The 17,837-nt window shown below is 41.5% G+C and overlaps 1 protein-coding gene across 5 annotated transcripts in view; it reads right to left on the reverse strand.

Annotated features, from left to right (window-relative positions):
• MKLN1 (muskelin 1) overlaps positions 1-17,837 on the reverse strand; it is a 93,371-nt gene that overhangs the window by 2,724 nt on the left and 72,810 nt on the right. For all 5 annotated transcript variants that reach the window (XM_068189386.1, XM_068189384.1, XM_068189385.1 and 2 more), the window contains 4 exons: positions 13,016-13,163; positions 11,905-12,019; positions 10,167-10,306; positions 7,826-7,928 (listed from right to left, as the gene is read on the reverse strand). In XM_068189386.1, coding sequence (XP_068045487.1) covers positions 7,826-7,928; positions 10,167-10,306; positions 11,905-12,019; positions 13,016-13,163 — 506 coding nt within the window. The remainder of the gene's footprint in view (positions 1-7,825; positions 7,929-10,166; positions 10,307-11,904; positions 12,020-13,015; positions 13,164-17,837) is intronic.

The raw sequence follows: 17,837 nt of genomic DNA on the forward strand, positions 1-17,837 counted from the left end.
GAAGCTGTGGATGCCCCAACCCTGGCGATGTTCGAGGCCAAATGGGACTGAGCAACCTGATCTAATGGGTGGCATCCCTGCCCATGGCAGGGGGTTTGGAACTCAATGATCCTTAACGTCCCATCCAACACAAACCATTCTATGATTCTAACGACAACAACCCTTCTGAACTGCTAGAGATCTCACATCACAAATTTAAGGGATTATCTTCTTAACTAAAAATAAAAATTCTTTATTTGAGAATATCAAGACCATGAATAAAAACATTTTGCTTAACACATTCATGGTTTTATTTTCCCTTCATATCTCACTGATTAACAGTGACCACAGTGTATTCCTCTGCCTCTGACTGCTGTTTCCAGGAACCCAAGGAACAGAAAAGCTGAAAAACTTAGTGCTTTGTCATGCTCCAGCAAAGAAAGAGTTGATTCCTTAAAACCTTGGAATCTTGTGTCTTCTGCCTGTGTGTCTTTTCAGCACACAGTCCGAAGGAAAAGAAGGGAGGAAAAAACCAGAAGAGAAGCAAGTATGCTCAGGGAAGGAGTGGAAAGAACAGCCAGGCATTACATATCCATCAGTTTAATTTCAATTTCAATAAAAAATGGGAACACAGACAATTTGTAGGCATGTAGGAGTGGAGAAGGTGATGAGTAGCAGCCAACATGAATTTGGCAACAACAACTTGCAGTACATCAATCTGATTTCTCCTATGAGGCAGAAGGCCCTAGGGATGGGACTTGGCAATAGACTTTGTCCATTCTGACTTTCATAGGAATTCTAACACTTTTATATGATATTTAAGGCACATTGTGAAGGCATCACTTAGATTAAGCCAACAGGGAAAGGCAAACAGATCAAATAACTTTTCTGTGGGTGGCCATCAATGGTTTGACATCAAAATGGAGCCTTGAATCAGAAATGATTCATCTGTGTCCCAGGGTCAGCATCACCCTGGGTTTTCAGTGATAACCTGCTTGGCAGAACAGGGCAGGATCACCAGACCTTACACCACACTCAGACTGACTGCCAGCATGGAACAGCCAGCCTTCCAACTGTTTTTCCACTTAATCCAAATTACAATGATGGATTGAGGTGCATTTCACCAGGGCCAAGTGCAAATCAACATAAACAGGAAAAATCAGCAATACAGAACAGGTGCAGAGACTCTGTGAAAATGCACTTAGGCACTACAACAAATCAGTATCACTTTATTATAAAACTGACAAATGCATGAAAAGGAGCAGAATCTTTAAATAAAATGCTCTTGCTGTTATCAAGGTTTTAAAGTCTCCTCTACAATAAGGAACCCATTTTGGGATGCCCTGCATCAGCTAGCAACATATGAGGTATGCACTAGAAAAAAAAAAAATGAAGTGTTCTGAAAAGCAAGTTCTACGAAGAAAGCTCAAAGGAGTCAGGGCTGCAGAGAATGATGGCCAAGTGCAAAACTGCCGGAAGTCACAGATGCAAAAGGCTGCTACAAAAAGTAGATCTACAACCCAGTGCAAGAAGCTACAAAAACACTTCAGTAAGATCAGTCTCAAAGTGACATCAAGGGAAAAATCAGGCTAAAATAAGGACTGCAGTGTCTGGGTAAGTCTGCATCCTTTGGGGAGGGAATGGTGAGAAAGACACAGGACTGACAAACTGGAGATGAGGGGGAAGGGGGGTGTAAAGTGCCCTCCTGAGTGTAAGGCCTGGTCACACTAAATCACTGCAATGCCACACGTGGATTCCACCGTGAGCCTCACTTGTGAGAGCAGCTTGGCTTCCCAGCAGCACCGTACTTAAACAGCTGCCCAGCATAAATAGCTCCAAAAGTTCCAATAAAACCCGTGGCTAAATCCGTGCAGCAAATGCCACGCTCTGGCCATCCTTCCCTCCCACACGATGGCCTCACAGGCCTACTGCCAGCTGCCTGGTGGCACACCAAGCTGGGATAAAGCGGGTGCCACGTGCTCCCAGGGGTTCCCATGCTCCTGCAGCAACGCCCTGCTGGGAGCACAAAGCCACACTGGGGCTCAGGTGCCTGACTAAGAGGCCAGATCAGCAGGGTTCAGCCAAGAACTCGCTGAACTGAGACCAAAACCCCGCTGAAAATGGCTTCTGCCAAGTTTCCAGCCTCATCTGCACCAGGCATGATGGATTTTCACGGCTACGAGTTTCTTTGCAGCTTTGTGGGGAAGGAGGATCTTGCTCCCTTCTCCACTGATGGCACCACACTTGAGTTAACCTTGAGGGCTGTTGTTTGGTTGGTTTGAAATTTAATTTGTGTATCAGCTCACACTTGAAAAGCACTTTCTGATGGAAAAGTCAAGCATGTGAATTAAGAACATCAGTTAAGGACAGTGCTGAACCTAAGCTGGTTTACTCTGCATTTGTATTACAATCCCAAACTCTACAATGTTATCTCAAAAGATCCCCACTTTTTTTCCCAAAGTGTAGGACAGTTACTGCTCACTCAATACCAGGTCTCCTACATACCATTCCCAGCAGATATCCAGTGTACTATTTTCTTCACAAAGTTCAAGCTCTGCTCTAAAGAAGGAATTAATTTCTTCATCAACTTTCTTATCATATTAATTGTTATTCTAACAGATGGCACTTCAAACTCTGATTAATTTTGGGTCTATTTGAAACTAACAGTATCTGATTTTTCAAAATATGTAGTGTTATACAACAGCTTCTGAATTCACAGAAAAGCATGGCCCTCAAACAAATCACACCTCAGATCTCCCCCATCAGGCACTAGAATGAAACACCCAATTAATGACAATCTAGAAAAAACAATTTGCTTAATATCACACAGCAACTCTGTTACGGAGGCAAGAGCAGAATTCAATTATCCAGCAGAAGCATCCAACTGCTTTAATCACACCACCACCCATTTTCTCCTGACAATTCCTCTGGCTCACTGGCTTCATCCATTCCAAATTAAGCCTCCACTCAAAAGACAGTGGTTCCCTTTGTTACACAATTAACTTCTCTCTCGGAGATCCAACCAACCTCCTGAACAGAGGCAGGGGTTCCTGGGAGATAAACAGATCTGGTTAACTAATGGAAGGTTATATACTATGTCTATTTTTATATATTTGCTGCACACCTCTGCCTTTGCACAAACAAAATGATTAAGAGGGAAGGAGTAACTCTCGTTTGGGATACCTGGCCAGTTGTATGAATCAGACACAATTCCTCCTCCTCCTCTGTAATGCCTTGTGTGTGAGTGCTCAGAACACAGCATAAACCAGTTCTGCAGCTTTGACCAGTTCTCTGGAGCTGGTGACTCCCAGCACAGGCTCAAAGAGGCAAAGAGAAGCTCAAACCCTTTGAGGACGGAGCTGTCACTGAAATTGGGAAGGCTGAACGCTGTTTTTGTAAAGGCTCCTTGGCTCCAAAGCCTCTGCTCCTGCAGCACTTAGGCTCTGAGGCTTTACAAAGAATCACAGCAGGACACAAAGAAGAGAAGCAGGCTTTTCTTAGCTCCTTCCTAGAACTATTTTTCCCATTTGGGCTTAAATTTTCCCAGAAATACCAGTCTAATGCAGATTCAAACAATACTTTTGGGCCCTGCTGGCTTTATCTGTCAAATTTATTAAAGACAAGGTCTTAAGAATGGAAAGTATGAAGCAGCCTTGAACAGGGGCCTCCAGCCTCAGTCTACAAGCAAATCAGGCCTCAGATTGGCCTCCAGGTCCTTGCTCTTTCTCCTACCATGCTCCAAGAAAAACATACTGTGGGTTTTCCTTTTGCTTTGTATCTGCTTTACAACAATCATGGGATTAAGCTTCATCGGTTGTTAAATGTCCATGTACAAAATCATCCTGCTCTCCCATACTTGGAAAGCACTGGACATTGTTTTGTGTCATCTTGATTTCTACTGCAGCCCATTTAACAGCAGCAAAGCTCTGGGTGTGATTACTGCAGTGTTCAAGGAGCATCTTTAGCTTTTGTACATGAACTACTGATGTTTCTGTGCTTTAACAGCACCTGTTTTTCTCTAAGTACAAAATCTGGAATTCAATTTGATATTTATTTTGACCATCCTTTTATCTTTAAAAGCCTGCTGTTGTAATCTTTCACCAAATTCACATCTGTGTGTGACAGAGAAGAACAGCCATGCCAGCAGAAAATTTTACACCAGCAAATGACCCTTTCATACATCTTTTAATCTGTTAAATCATGGGCAAAATCCCCCATTTTCTAGAAATTTACCCTCCTTTTCCTGTAGTGTCAGGGCTATTAACCCAGAGCCACTAAAAAGATCCACTGATTTGGGAACACTGAAGTGACTGAGGAGGTTTAAGCGATGTAAAGCAGAATCACAGTTAAAGACTGGATCTGCATTTGTGGGCAAAGAAGTTGCTGGCACACAGCCTGTGGCTACTAAACCAAGCACCCATGCAATACCTGTTACTTGCAGGCATCTATTTAATTTCAGAATAATAAAAAAAAGGGGAAAAACAGTCCTCTTAGCATCCCTAAAATTCACAGCAACAGAATGAAAATCTTGGGGTATGTTCCTACTATCAATCATTCATGCTACTTTAAACAAAATCGGTTACTAAGGCCAAAGTAAGTTTCAAGAACAGTCTGTTTGTTTTCCTTGGCATCCAACTGCAAACAGCTGAACAGACTTGCCTAACTAAGTCAGAAGGAATTACTTCTATTACAAAGCAAGCAAGCCTCACCACAAGGGGAAATTCTGCTTGTAATGGTATAAAACACCACCCAGATCTCCATCCATAAAACATGAAGCCATACAGGCCAGTCTCCAGAATTATTGCATGAAATTGGGGATGAAACTATTCAGCCTGGTCCTCCCCAAATTTAACAGTTGCCCTGGAAAGAGGGAAAACAGGCAGGAATGGATTCCCTAAAGTTCTAAGATGCCTTACAGCATTCAATGGCTGCAGCCAATCACATCTGTCACCTTTGCTATAAATTGAGATACAATTCAAATAAAGGCAGGGTATGGAGGTGTCTGGGCTGAGAGACACAATCAAACTGGTGCTTGAAATTGGATATGGAATCCAAAATGCCTGCGTCAGTCCTTTGGAAAGCACAGGAGCTATTTGAAGATGCAATGCCAGAGCAAAAAGCCAACTCGATGTGATAACCGGAAGGTAAATTGACGTCAACTGAAAATGCATTCAGTCAGTACCAGCCCAGAAGCTGGCTCTGTGCCACAGCCCTGGCAGATCTGTCCCAGTGTAAAAAAAGCTTTGGAAGTTACAGCTTTATGACCAGCACAATGAATAATAATTAAAAAACAAAACAGAACAAAAAAAAAAAACAACCAAACAAAAAAAAACCCACAAAAACCCCTCCAAAACCCAAACAAAAAAGCATCCCAGAAACTGTTAAATAATTTCTGGAGATGACTGGAATGGATGAAGCTTTAAATCTGCTGAATGGTGTGTGCTGATCTGATGGCCCAGCACGACAGACAGAAGCTATTGGATTTTGTTTGGATCAAACATTAGGCCTGCAGAGAAAGAATCCACAATATATTCACTCAGCTGGACTGAGCTAGGTAAGCTCATTCGTTGGATCATTAATGTTCAGAACACCAGTGTGCTCTCTAGAAAGGGGTAATTTTTTTTGAAACATTTTATTCTATTTCTACTGGTATGATACAGCTTCTACATTCCCCTAGAATCTCAGAGGAGCCCATACAGGCATGTAAATTCTCCATTTCTACAAGGTAGACAAGTTGAACAGTGAGCTGGGAAAAGGAAAAGGAGGATATTAAAGGGTTTTCTGTGCCAGATGTGCCCAAAATGCAGCTTCTGCAGCAGCTCCCTCGGTCTGTGGGCGACAAGAGGGAGCAGGAACTAGGAGAGGAGCTTGCTCATCATACCACAGATGTTTGCTGTTCAGGGAACAACAAAAAGGCCCAGCCAGCCATGAGATGCAAGATCTCCTTAGGAATAACTGGCTAAGGAGAGACAGGCTACCAACACACAGGTGTGAAATGGAGAAAAAAAGAAGATCAGAGAACACAGGACACATCTTACAGGAGTGGGAGGGAGCAGAAGGAAAAGGAGAGTATCAGGATGGGGGCTGGTATTGTATTGGTTAGTACAGGCTCAAACAGGAAGAAGAAACTTTGAATTCTGGGTTCAGTTGTGGGCCCCTCACAACAAGAAAGTCACTGAGGGGATGGAGTATGTCCAGGGAGGGGAATTGAGCTGGGGAAGGGTCTGAGGCTGAGGGAGCTGGGAAAGGAGCTCAGCCTGGAGAAAAGGAAGCTCAGGGGGGATCTTCTGGCTCTGCACAACTCCCTGACAGGAGGGGACAGCGGGGGTGGAGGGGGAGGGGGGTGTCACTCCCAAGTAGTAAAACACAGGACAAGAGGAAATGGCCTCAAATTAAGACTAGGTATCAGGAAAAAATTCACCAGAAGGGCTGTCCAGCTCTGGCAGAGGCTGCCTGGGGAAATAAAATCCCCAGCCCTGGAGGTATTTAAAAACTACATAGATGTGGCACCTGGGGACATGGCTTAGTGGTGGCCTTGGCAGTGCTGACGCAATGGTTGCACTTGATGACCTTAATGGTCTTTTCCAACCTCAAAGACTCTGGAAGTGTTACCACACTGGGAAGATGGCACATAAGGGGAAAAAAAAAAAAAATCTCCTTTTCTATCTTAAGAAAAGCAGGATCATCTGTTGTGTTTCCTGTGCTAGAAATGACTAGAAAGGATGTGAAACTACTTGATATGGAACAATTTGAACAAAAAACCATTTACAGAGAACAGAGAGTCACAGCACTTAAATATTTTGTTGAATCACATGTTTATAAATGCTGATTAGAATTTACGACAAATGTGATCACTTCCAAGATCCTGGTAAGAGTAAGCTTTTCTCCTAATTCTAACTCTACAATTCCATCCTGTGCACACACAAGAATATTCTTATATTCTCCCCCAAGACCTTTCAGTGTCTGTATAATCTTTTCCTTAGCTAAAGTAGCAAGTTAAAGCCACCAGATTAAGAGATTTAATCCAGGGACTCAGCATGGAATAGAACTGCCCCTCCTCCTATCATGATTTTATAAAAGGAGCTGTTGAATCCCTTCCCAAGTCATTAAGGAAAGGAGACAGCAAGAACCCCAGACTTTTCCTTATCTACCCATCAGGAGCTGAACGCTGGCACATCTCAGCTGGCTGCCCCAAACTCCATGTGGAAAATAATGCCAGAGTCAAATCAACCACCTTATCTGACACTTCTCACTATTTCTTTAATCCGTCTTGTAAAGTGACACGCACTGCAGATCTGGAATCAAAACAGGAAATGGGAACAAATTCCTGGAATAAATAAAGAACATGCCTACTGGATAATATTCAAAAGGCAAAGGAAATAAGATTTTAAGGGTAGCAAGCCAGTGTATAGGTATAAACTACTTCCAGAAATATTGATCATCTTTAGAAAAGCTTTCCCTCCCCAGAGATGCTGAATATTGAGAAGCCTGAGCATGAGTGCGTTTCTACTCCCTTTCTACTGCACAATCAGCTACAGACTGGTGACATTTCAGAGAGTTTACATTTCAATTAAAGCTCCCAAAATACACACCAGCACACAGGAATTAAAACAAAGGCTTAGTCTTCACTCTTAGGAGTACAAATGCTATTTTATCTGGACCTGCAGTTGTTACATGACTGTTTCCAAAACAGTGTGACTTAAGTGCAGAGAAATACGTGATACAGCAAAGTGTCTGGCACCTGCTGAGCTTTTACAAACTGAATAAAACCCAGGTTTAAGACACCCAAAACTTTCAATGAGAATGCAGTTTAAATTTCTTTAGGACAAGGTTCATTGATCCTCACCTCCTTTGTCTCCTCAGGGTCTGAGTGATCCACGGTTACATATAGATCATTCTGCAGGTACTTCAGTGCACTAAGAGGGTCAGTCTGAGCTTTCTCTTCAAACCTGCAAGAGACGAGACAGAAAAGTTGAGCACAGCTTTTTCCTTCAGGACTAAGTACTACTGGTTCAACAGAGAGCAAAACCTATCTAATAAACCCAGTGTTTCCAAAGAAAACCTCGTTAATGGCAGCTGAACCTCATGTTTGATGGAATTTCCAGCCAGACTGAAACATGAAAGAGGGCTTTTTGGGGTGTAAGGGAGTTAAAAAGGCAAAGGATTACATTCTTACTAAAAATATTCAAAAGCATGTGCACAGAAGCTTCTTGATATATAAATATAAAATCTTGAGTGCAGCTTGTTTTCCACAGATGAAGTAAGATGTGAGTAGCACCTCACAGATCAGACTTAAGCCTTAAGCACTTCAGTCCCTGGGATATTAACATCCCACCTTTGGAAAGAGCACAGCTCCATAAAAATCCTGTGCACCGCCACCGTTATTTCCTCATTTTCTTTTAATGAACAGGAACTGCAACTTCTGTGAATTCCCTCAAGAAATGAACAGAGCCCTCAGGAAATGATTCTGGGCTCAGCGTACTCAGAGAGCAGAGCTGCTTCCCTGCAGCACTGAGTTGGTTGCATAAGCCTAGAAAGGATGAGGTTTAAAAACCATCCTTTTCCTCCTCTCACCTACCCACTGAGTTCAGCATCACACTGTTTATCGTCTTATCATATTGTTATTTTTTTATTTGGGTCATCTACTTGGCTATTTATACCACAGTGGACATGTGTAGCCTGAATTTTGAAACTGCCAAAAGATGTCAGTGATTGAGCAGCACAGGGAGCACAAAGACCTTGCCTGTCACCTGATGCATCTGACAGTTTGGTCACTACACATGGTTTCAAACACTGCCATAGATTTTCTCAGATGACATCTCCCTGGTCCAGAGAGATGAAGTGCTTTAAATGAGTGGAACCACTGCCACCTTGCTCTTTTCCACCTGCCCAGCCTGGCTGACTGGCACTGAACAAGTTCATAGGAAAAACAGGACCCAGCTGGTGCTGTGGGTTTGCTGTGGATGCAAGGCCAGTACCTGTTCTGGTACCCAGGGTTTGGGGGAGTGCAGGTAAAGGGCAGCCAGTGACTCCACAGCAATTCAGCTCCAGCCAGGCATCCATTCCACCATCCCTGGCTGCTCAGGTTTGGCTCCCTCACACAGACCCCAAAAATGGGAGCATGCTGCATGAACCCCAAACTTCTGCCATTTAACACACAGCAACATTTCCTCCAAGTGCAATTTAAGCAAGTTGAAACAAATAATTCAAAGCTGTCCCTGGAGGCTGCACAGCTGCATTTCCATACCACCACATCTGGGTTTAATAAGCCTCCCAGATAACTGGGCAAGGCCTTTATTCATTCTTGTAGGTATTCACATCTACTGTGTGCTAATCTCGGTGTCTCACCCAGCCACAGTGGCTGTGAGTTGAGTACAGCAATTTGCTTGCTGCCACAGAAATAAAATACCATCAGGTATTTTAACCTGACCTTCTAACTCTTGGCAGAGCCTGATAACAAAGTATTCTCCCCTAGAATGCAGGGAGAGCTATTTACTGCCTCCAAATGATTTGCTGGGTCCTGAAAGGCTCTCTCACTGCTGCAATTTCTTGACTAAGGCAACACCATAAGCTTGATTTTGAAAAGCTGTTGCCCTTAATAGCAAATACAAGGCAGCTCTGAAGCATCCAGAGTGCAAGAAGAACTGCAGTGTAGCTGAATTCTGCCTAAGTGAGCTCTTTCAGGAGTTTCTGAATGAAAAACTCTGATGACCTCACCACGGTTGAGTCTCAGATGTGCAAAGGCATCCAGCCTCCAGACTTCATTAGCATCCTTGCAGGCTGTTACTATCTCCAAGCAGTGTTTCCAAAACATACTCCATTTCCTTGGGAGGTGACAGCACCAAAACACATGTTGATGAGCAGCAGAGTGAAAAGGGAATCTAAAAATTCCCCATGACTCCCCACACAATAACCAGATTTTTCTAGTTTTAGAATAGCATGGGCAAAATGAATCAAGTTAATTTTGTAGTTTAGCCCTGGCCCACTGCTTTTTATTAAAATAATTTTAAGAAATAATCAAGAATCGTGCAGAAGGGTTTAGAAGGGAACTTGAAGAGCATCTAGTTCCATGTAACCAACAAAATGACATTTTGCAAAATGGTTTATGAGAGACTTGAGTCTTAGCAGCTTGGAAAAAAAAAGAAACACCTGGCAAAGGAAATTGCAAACCACCTTTGTTTCTATACCTGTGCTTTCTGATGAGGTATTTGCAGTGTCTTAGCAGGTATTCCTTTGAAGGTCGACAGAGCTTCAGAGACCAGAAATCATCTAATCTCATCTTTGGAGAGCAGGATTTACCAGGATTCCCTCCAAATAAGTAATGAACCTAAGGAAATGAGAAGCAGATCAAAAAATTGATTGTTTGTGTAAATCCACTGAACAAAGACAATATAGTATGTTAGCAGCTTTGCAGAGGTTTATTCTGGTGGGATAAACTCTGCCTTTTAGACAAGTTGCTCCATCTTATTATCAGCCTCACTTTGTCCCCGTAGAGATGAAGAAAGTTCTCCTAAAATTTACATTTTTAGATAATGAAAGAGTTGTAATGTTAGAACATCCTTTTAGCAGATACCTGAGATATTTATAAATGAACATCCAAAATTCATGCGAACTTTTTCTTTAGGAAAAGCCTATGAGAATGATAAATCCTTGAGCACTGGCAAAGTGAGTTGGAAGACCTAAAGACGTCCAAAGTAAAGTGACAGCAAGCCCAGTCCAGCACAATTTCCAGAAGAGTGGAAGTGTCACAAAAGGACTGTTTATTTCTTCACTACATTTTTCTTCCCATCGTGTGGTAATTTCAGACTCTGGACTGTTGATATTAAACATGCTACAAAGGACCTTCAAATGCTGAAGTTTAACAAGTCCAACAGACTACCTTTCCCCATGGCTTTAAAAATAATCACTCAAAACAATGTATTCTGCATCCCACTGCTGTAGGCTCTCCTTATTTATATCAGAGGAGTTTAGAAAGGTCATTGGAACAGAGGTTTCTAAAAATAAGACTCTTCAAAACAAGCACATCAAACAGCTCCTCAGATAAAGCTGGGCAACTGCGATTTAGCAACCTTCAGAGTAACTCAGAAAATACTACTCAGTCTCATGATGCCTTACACTTAGAAGTAAAGGCAGAACAGTATTTACTTATTTACTGTATCATTACAGTGAAGACAACAAGCAATGCAATTTCTCCATACAGAATCTGCACCCATTCCTCCTTAAAATCCCTCAAGTCTTGGGCTAGCTGAGTTTCCCAAATTTGATTAACATCCCACAAAATGCAAGGCTAAAAATATGTTTTCTTTAACTCAGACTGCTTCAGACTAGGGAGAATTTTTAGAAAAATCCATGAAAAGATCAGTAAATGTGTCACAGTAATTTAACTTCATAAATTAATGAATTTATGAACCTAACCTGTGGGATTGTGCTTTACTGGTTAATATGTAAAAAGCCCTAAGTTTACTGAGCTGTCATAGACACTAAACCACAATTTAAGTCTATTTAAGTATGAATGTGTCCATGGGAGGCTGACAGTGCTAAAGAATGACAGTTGCTTCTGACACACGGGGCAAAGTCAGGCACCTCTGGTTCAGAGGATTCTTAACTGTGATTAGCTCACTCAAACACATCTTTTCCTAGAAATTTTGGTAACTATCTGTTCTCAATTATTCACCAACGGGTGAGATTAGATCCCTGAGGATAATGAATGAAGCTTTGTGTGTTCTGAAGTGTGAGAACAGATCTCACGTTCAATACTTCATATTGCTGTTAGAAGTAGTTTAGCCCCTTATTTCAAAATATGGGTAGTGAGAGTTATTCACCATATTAATCCAAACATTCAAAAAGTATATTTATTGTACCATCTTTAAGGAAATAGCTACATCATCAGAGCAAAAAGACTAAAACAAAAAAATCACTTCATACCTTGTGCAACTCATCGTACACCAGCTGATGGGCAAACCTTGGGCAGGGCTCCTCTTCCTGAAGGCTTTTACCTGGATTCTCTTTTGCTGCTTGGTCGTTCTTATAGACACAAGACCTGAAATTCAAAGCAGTAAAGAATTATTAGTTGTTCCTACAAGAAGCAGTAAAAGGTGCCGAAAAGCTGGAAGGCACAAATTATGTAAAACACCAAAGATTTTCTTATTTCTCTTTATGTTGTCCTCTATTATCCCATCCCACCCCATCCCATTCTTAGCTCCACAAAGAACTCAGCCAACAATCAGAGGTTATCTTGGCTGAAAACAGTCCTCAAGCACAAGTCAAACAGGAAAAAATTCTAGAAAATTATTTGTCATGAGCTTTGGGGATCTCTTCAGATGTTACATTATTTGCTTATAGAACTGTCAGCATGAAGTATATTTTTATTATGGAAGAAGGTATCTTGGACCCAGTAAAGCTTCAGACCAGAGATTATAGCAGAGGTGGTATTTCAGTCAGTGATTTCCAAGCAGACTTAAGTCATAACTGAGAATTCACTTTTTAAAAACAACACACCTTTTGAAGTGATTGACCCCACTTTAAAAGAGGCCTTGAACAAAAAATCTCTGTCAGTTCTGGAAAGGAACAGTGGCAACGAGCTACTAAGCACAAAACCAGGAGATATTTTCTCAGAATAACCCATCTGGCACGGAGACTTCACCACCACCATTCACTTGCACCAGTTTCCTCAGTTTCTAAGAACTAGAGCTGTGTATACTGCTATTAACAACTTACACTGGACTGAATTTGCTGCACTGGTGCTGAATCCTGGCCTTGAACCCTTCCTACAGGAAAAGCCTTTTTTAACTGCTCACTTCCCCTCATCCCCTCCACCTGGCTCCAATAAAGATGGTCACATGATTTCTCTCCCTCATTTGGATTGTTGCCATTATTACCTCTAAAGACAATGGGAAAAAGAGGTGCTTAAAGGGAATTCAGCTGTCTTTCACAACTTTCAACAATTCCACGGTTAATAGAGGTTACAAAGTTGCCTTATGGGGACAGGATTGCTTTCTAAATAAAGTCAGGGTGGAAGTCAGAACTTAGGACTTACCAGCTGTTCCTCACAATGTCATAAATCCAGAAGGAATTCCTCACGTTCTCTTCCCGCTTCTCCTTGTCTTTACTGAGCCCTGACAAGACGTGGATTTCATTCAGTTCGGGATCAATGGTGGCCCTTTGAGTGAAACCTGTCATTGGAACTGAGAAAAGAAAATAAAAGTTACATGCTGGAAACAACGGAGGATGCAGGAAGGGATCCAAACATCAGGCAAATGAGTTTCCTTCCTCCTGCAATTCAGCAGATCACCATGCAGAGGCCAACTTCTTCACTGCTGAAGCCAAGTCCAATGCAAATTCTTTTCTTCTCTTCCTATCTCTGACTCTTGGAAGAAAAAACAAACCATTCTGAGAGCTGCTGTCTCCTAGGAAAAGATAGGGACAGAGCCATCTGGGAGATGACCAGCTCAGAAATGAGGATTAGCTGCCTAATATAGAGCTGCATGACCAGATGACCCTTACAAATATGAATGGAGTGATTTTGTTATTATCTCATCTGTAAAAGGAAGCATTGATTCCAGAAAGCTTAATTGCAAAAGTTGGGAAACTCCAAAAAATTCAAGATGACCTCTCAATTCTACAGTTCACAACCCTGCAGAACAAAGATGTCAAAGAAGCTTTTTGTGTTTCCTGAATAGTTGTGGCGTAATTACCAAACTATTCTTCTGTCCCACCTTCAGATTTAGAAATATGGTGAAATCATGCGTATTCCAATAGTTTTCACCAGAATTCCCTGAAAAAAAGGTCAGCAAATTTGTTTGGCAGTCCTTTTTGTTTGTTGTGTAATTCCCTGTTTCCTGTTTCCCTAGGCAACCATCCTTCCAAAATGTATTTGTGAAGGGCACGTGATCTTTGTTTACAGACCCTGTTTGTCTCCTTTCTCTTTCTGGGTCAGTTTACAAAGGCTGGTAAAGGTTCTTGGCCTTCGGACAAGATTTTGGCAAAAAAAATTCTCAGAACTCTTGTATTTTGCAAATTCTTCCTTGCAATTAACTGTATTGCCCCCACGGCCTGGAAAAGGAGCCCTACGTTAATAAATCATTTAATACTGCCGTTGGGGAATACACAAAATGGTATTTTGGAAACCCATTCTGTAACTGGTTTCATTCTCGCACGTCACTCTTTTCATTTTGTTAGGCCAAGAAAGCAATAAAGGAATTAAAAAATTCTGAGTAGAATTTGGTTCTCTACAATTTTAGCCCCTACTGAAGAATTTAGCAACACCACAAAACCGAAGCATTTCTTATTTCTTAAAAAAAAAATTAAATGCTTAATTCTTATGTAAATTTAAATACAAACTGGAATATATTTAGATAACTCATTTTCAGACTACCTTTGACAAAGTCCTTACTTATGATTTTACAGGAGGAAGAGGCTTTGGAGCCCTCATCAGTATAAACCTATCTAGTTTGACCTCCAATTTTGCCACAAAGTTTTAAAGGAAAATTAATCCAGTTTATAAGCAAACGGGTGATAGAAAAGAGAAAAAAATAAGGGAATAACACTGACACAACAATAGCCACACACTTTGTTTTATCTGCAAACTAGAAAGAACTTAGTTTTTAAATAAGGCAAATGAGGACTGTGAAAGTCATCCCATAAGGAAATTGAGAACAGAAAAACAACTGTAGACTAAAAACTGCTAATTTTTCAAACATATCGTGCAATATGTTTGCTTGCATAGTCAGGGACTAAGTTGCTGACCCAAAAGGATTAAATTCAAGGCCTGCTTGAGACATTTCTGGCAGGAGAGCCATCTAAATTTGATCAGCAATTCTAATGCACATGGAAAATGTCTTTGCAACCCTATCTGCTGCTTTGAATATTTGAGACCAAGCCCGGAATATTAAAAAAAAAAAAAAAAACAAAAAAACCCCAAAAAAACCTGTGCAAATCTTCAGAGCACTAATACCTCATTGAAATGAAAATTATTATAATCATGAGGAACATAGCTGCTCTCTTACCATCGATACTCAAAGCATCTGAAACTTGTCTATGGAAGTCCCATCCCTCCTCCTGAAATGTTGTTAAATAAATTAATTTTGCATCTCGTTTATGCTCGATTTCTCAAAGCTGAAATTATTATTTAAATAATGAAGGAGGGAAAAGCTGCCAAAGTTCAGCGCTGGTGTTTTTTTTCCTCTTGATATTAAGAATAGAATTCATCTGCAGCAACTGCAATCCAACCAAGATTCAAGTCAAGTAATTTCAGGCTTCCCTCAGCTGTAAATCAATCTCTTCTTGAGACCGTTTGAAATGCAGAATGCCTAGAAAAGTATCAGAAATATAAATCCCCACATTTACTAAGGGCCAGAGACAAGGAGTAACTTATATAAACTCTGTGACCTATCTAAGCAACTGGGTAGAAACTGTATTTAAGTAGTGCCTTAGGCAAGAAAGAGTTGACATCTGGTCTTTTACATAGGAGGACAAAACGATAAAGTTGGATGCAGCGTCATTAAAAAAACCCCGTAACATAAATTTGATAAACAAGTCCCTGAAAAAAAATAGACAGTAAGACAAGATACTACACAGTGGGCAGGAAAAGCTGTGATGTTTTAAACCCAACAGAAACATCAAAAAGATGTTTTCCAAGGAAGTCTGAGCCTTGCCAGAGCAAAAGGGCTCCATAAAAACCTCAGGACTGAAATACTTCCACTAGGGGGTAAGAGAGGTTCATCATCTGCAAGTGCAGCAGACTGGCAGGAAATGTTGGACAGAATTCAAATGAGAATGGCCGGAGTATCCGAGCGGGACACGGGCTGGAAACATCGGAAAAATACTTGTGACATTTAGGTAACAAAATGCACACTGGGAAGGAAATCTAACTGTGCATGGGCAACAAAATTGAACCTGTAAACATGGGTCTATAACAGTGACAAGAACTGACTGCTTAGGATATATCTTTTTAAATTTTAGGATTTGGGAGAAAAAAGTCAAATAATAAGAGAACCAGAGAACTTCCAGATCTGTTATTTGCAATGTACTAGATCCAAGGGGTGAATGAAGTGGTAAGAAAGGCTCCATACAAGTTCCCTCACTTGTGCTTCTTCACAGAGATGTAAAATCAGCTTTGGAGCAAATCCCTACCCATTCCACACCTTTCAGGGTACCTCTTTGGTCAGCTGCGAGCAGACAGCTCCAAGGACAAAGCAGGACTGAGGACTTAGCTCTGGTTGTTTTGAACACTGGCCTGTGGCTATGTGGTATTAACTTGGCTCCTATGACAATAAATCTCTTATTGAAGAGGAGGAAAAGCTGTAGAGAGAAATCACTGAACACAACACCATCCCAAAAAGTCTAGAAGATGATGAATGCTTTTCCAGTGCTACTGAATGCTTTCTTCACCCTTAATCTCATTAACCAACCTAGGGTAGAAAGGCAGTAACTACCTGAAAATAAGAAGTCTGAATCTTTGCTCAGAAACTTAGTATTTTCATTCATTTTTACACAGCAACAATGAAAAGCTTGTGGCCTCAATATTTAAATACAATATTCAGCCACACAGGCCTGTAGTTTGCAGCCAGTTCCATAAGCAAGCAATAATTCCTGAGCAAGCTCCGAGGAGATGCTGTGGAGCTCCAGACAGTGTAATTTCCCTTTAAATACAACACAGGGGAAAAGCTTTTCTCTGGAAGTGACCCCTAATCATGGAACAGCCACGTTCCCACTAGCACAGTCCCTGCTTACAGGAGTTTATGGGATCACAGTGATCATTTCAGCCAGCTGAATATTTTTTGGCTTGTGCGTGCAAACAGCTACAGTTGTTTCAAACACAACCTTGGCTGCTGCCAGTATCGAAGCAAGGAAACAGCTTTTACACAGATACAAAGCTTGCAAAACAGGAGATTTAAATTCATGGAATTCTAGGGTGGTTTGGGTTGGAAGGGACCTTAAAGATCATCCAGTCCCACCCCCTGCCTTGGCAGGGACACCTTCCACTACCTCAGGTTGCTCCAAGTCCTGTCCAACCTGGCTTTGGACATTTCCATGGATCCAGGGGTAGCCTCTGCCCTCTGGGCAACCTGAAGTCAAGTTTATGGTTACACAGATGTGGTTCTCATAGTACTGGACAGCATTTTGGAAACAAAATCCCATCTCTTACATTTGAAGGGATACTATGGGAAATTTTTCAATGTGCTTTGAAACACAGCAATGGCCAAACAATTCTATAAATTTATAGTCTACAGACTATGCCTGAAGGCTTCATGAAGGATAAATAAGGGAAGCAAGTTCACTGACAGGGTTTTAGTGCCACCTGAGTTATGAAACCCTCAAAACATATGACTGCCTGTCCCACTGCAAGCGATTTGCAAGTACCCTCTCTCCTTGTGATGCCTCGTGATTACAAAATTGGGAGAAAACTTCATCACACGGATTCTGGTGCTCACCAGAACCTGGCACCCCCCAGTGCAGTAATTTTTAAAAAGTGGTAGGTCTGCAAATTATTCCACGCCACTCCTTGTAGTTCCTACAAAGTGGAAGCAGCACCTCCCCCAGACTTCAATGGAGCAAGTTGTGGTGAATGATAGCACCAGGCCAGCTGTTGACACAGCAAGATAATGATTATCCTCTTGGATTTTTCCTGATGAGACTGCATCTGGCAGTCTGCCACATAGCAGCTAAGGAGACCATCTGAACAGTTTGGTTGTCATGTTGACAAAGCAACAATCCAATGTCCAACGCTCGGGTCTCTCTGAGATTTTGGTAAAAAACAATCAGTAAATCTGAATGGAATTCTGAGCTATGGCAGTGCTGCCTGTCCCCCTCCTCACCTTCACAGGTAGAGGAAAGGATTTGGGGATTAGTTTTGAGAA

Source organism: Anomalospiza imberbis, chromosome 5 (assembly GCF_031753505.1).
Source record: "Anomalospiza imberbis isolate Cuckoo-Finch-1a 21T00152 chromosome 5, ASM3175350v1, whole genome shotgun sequence".
In the NCBI taxonomy this organism is placed as follows: Eukaryota; Metazoa; Chordata; class Aves; order Passeriformes; family Viduidae; genus Anomalospiza; species Anomalospiza imberbis.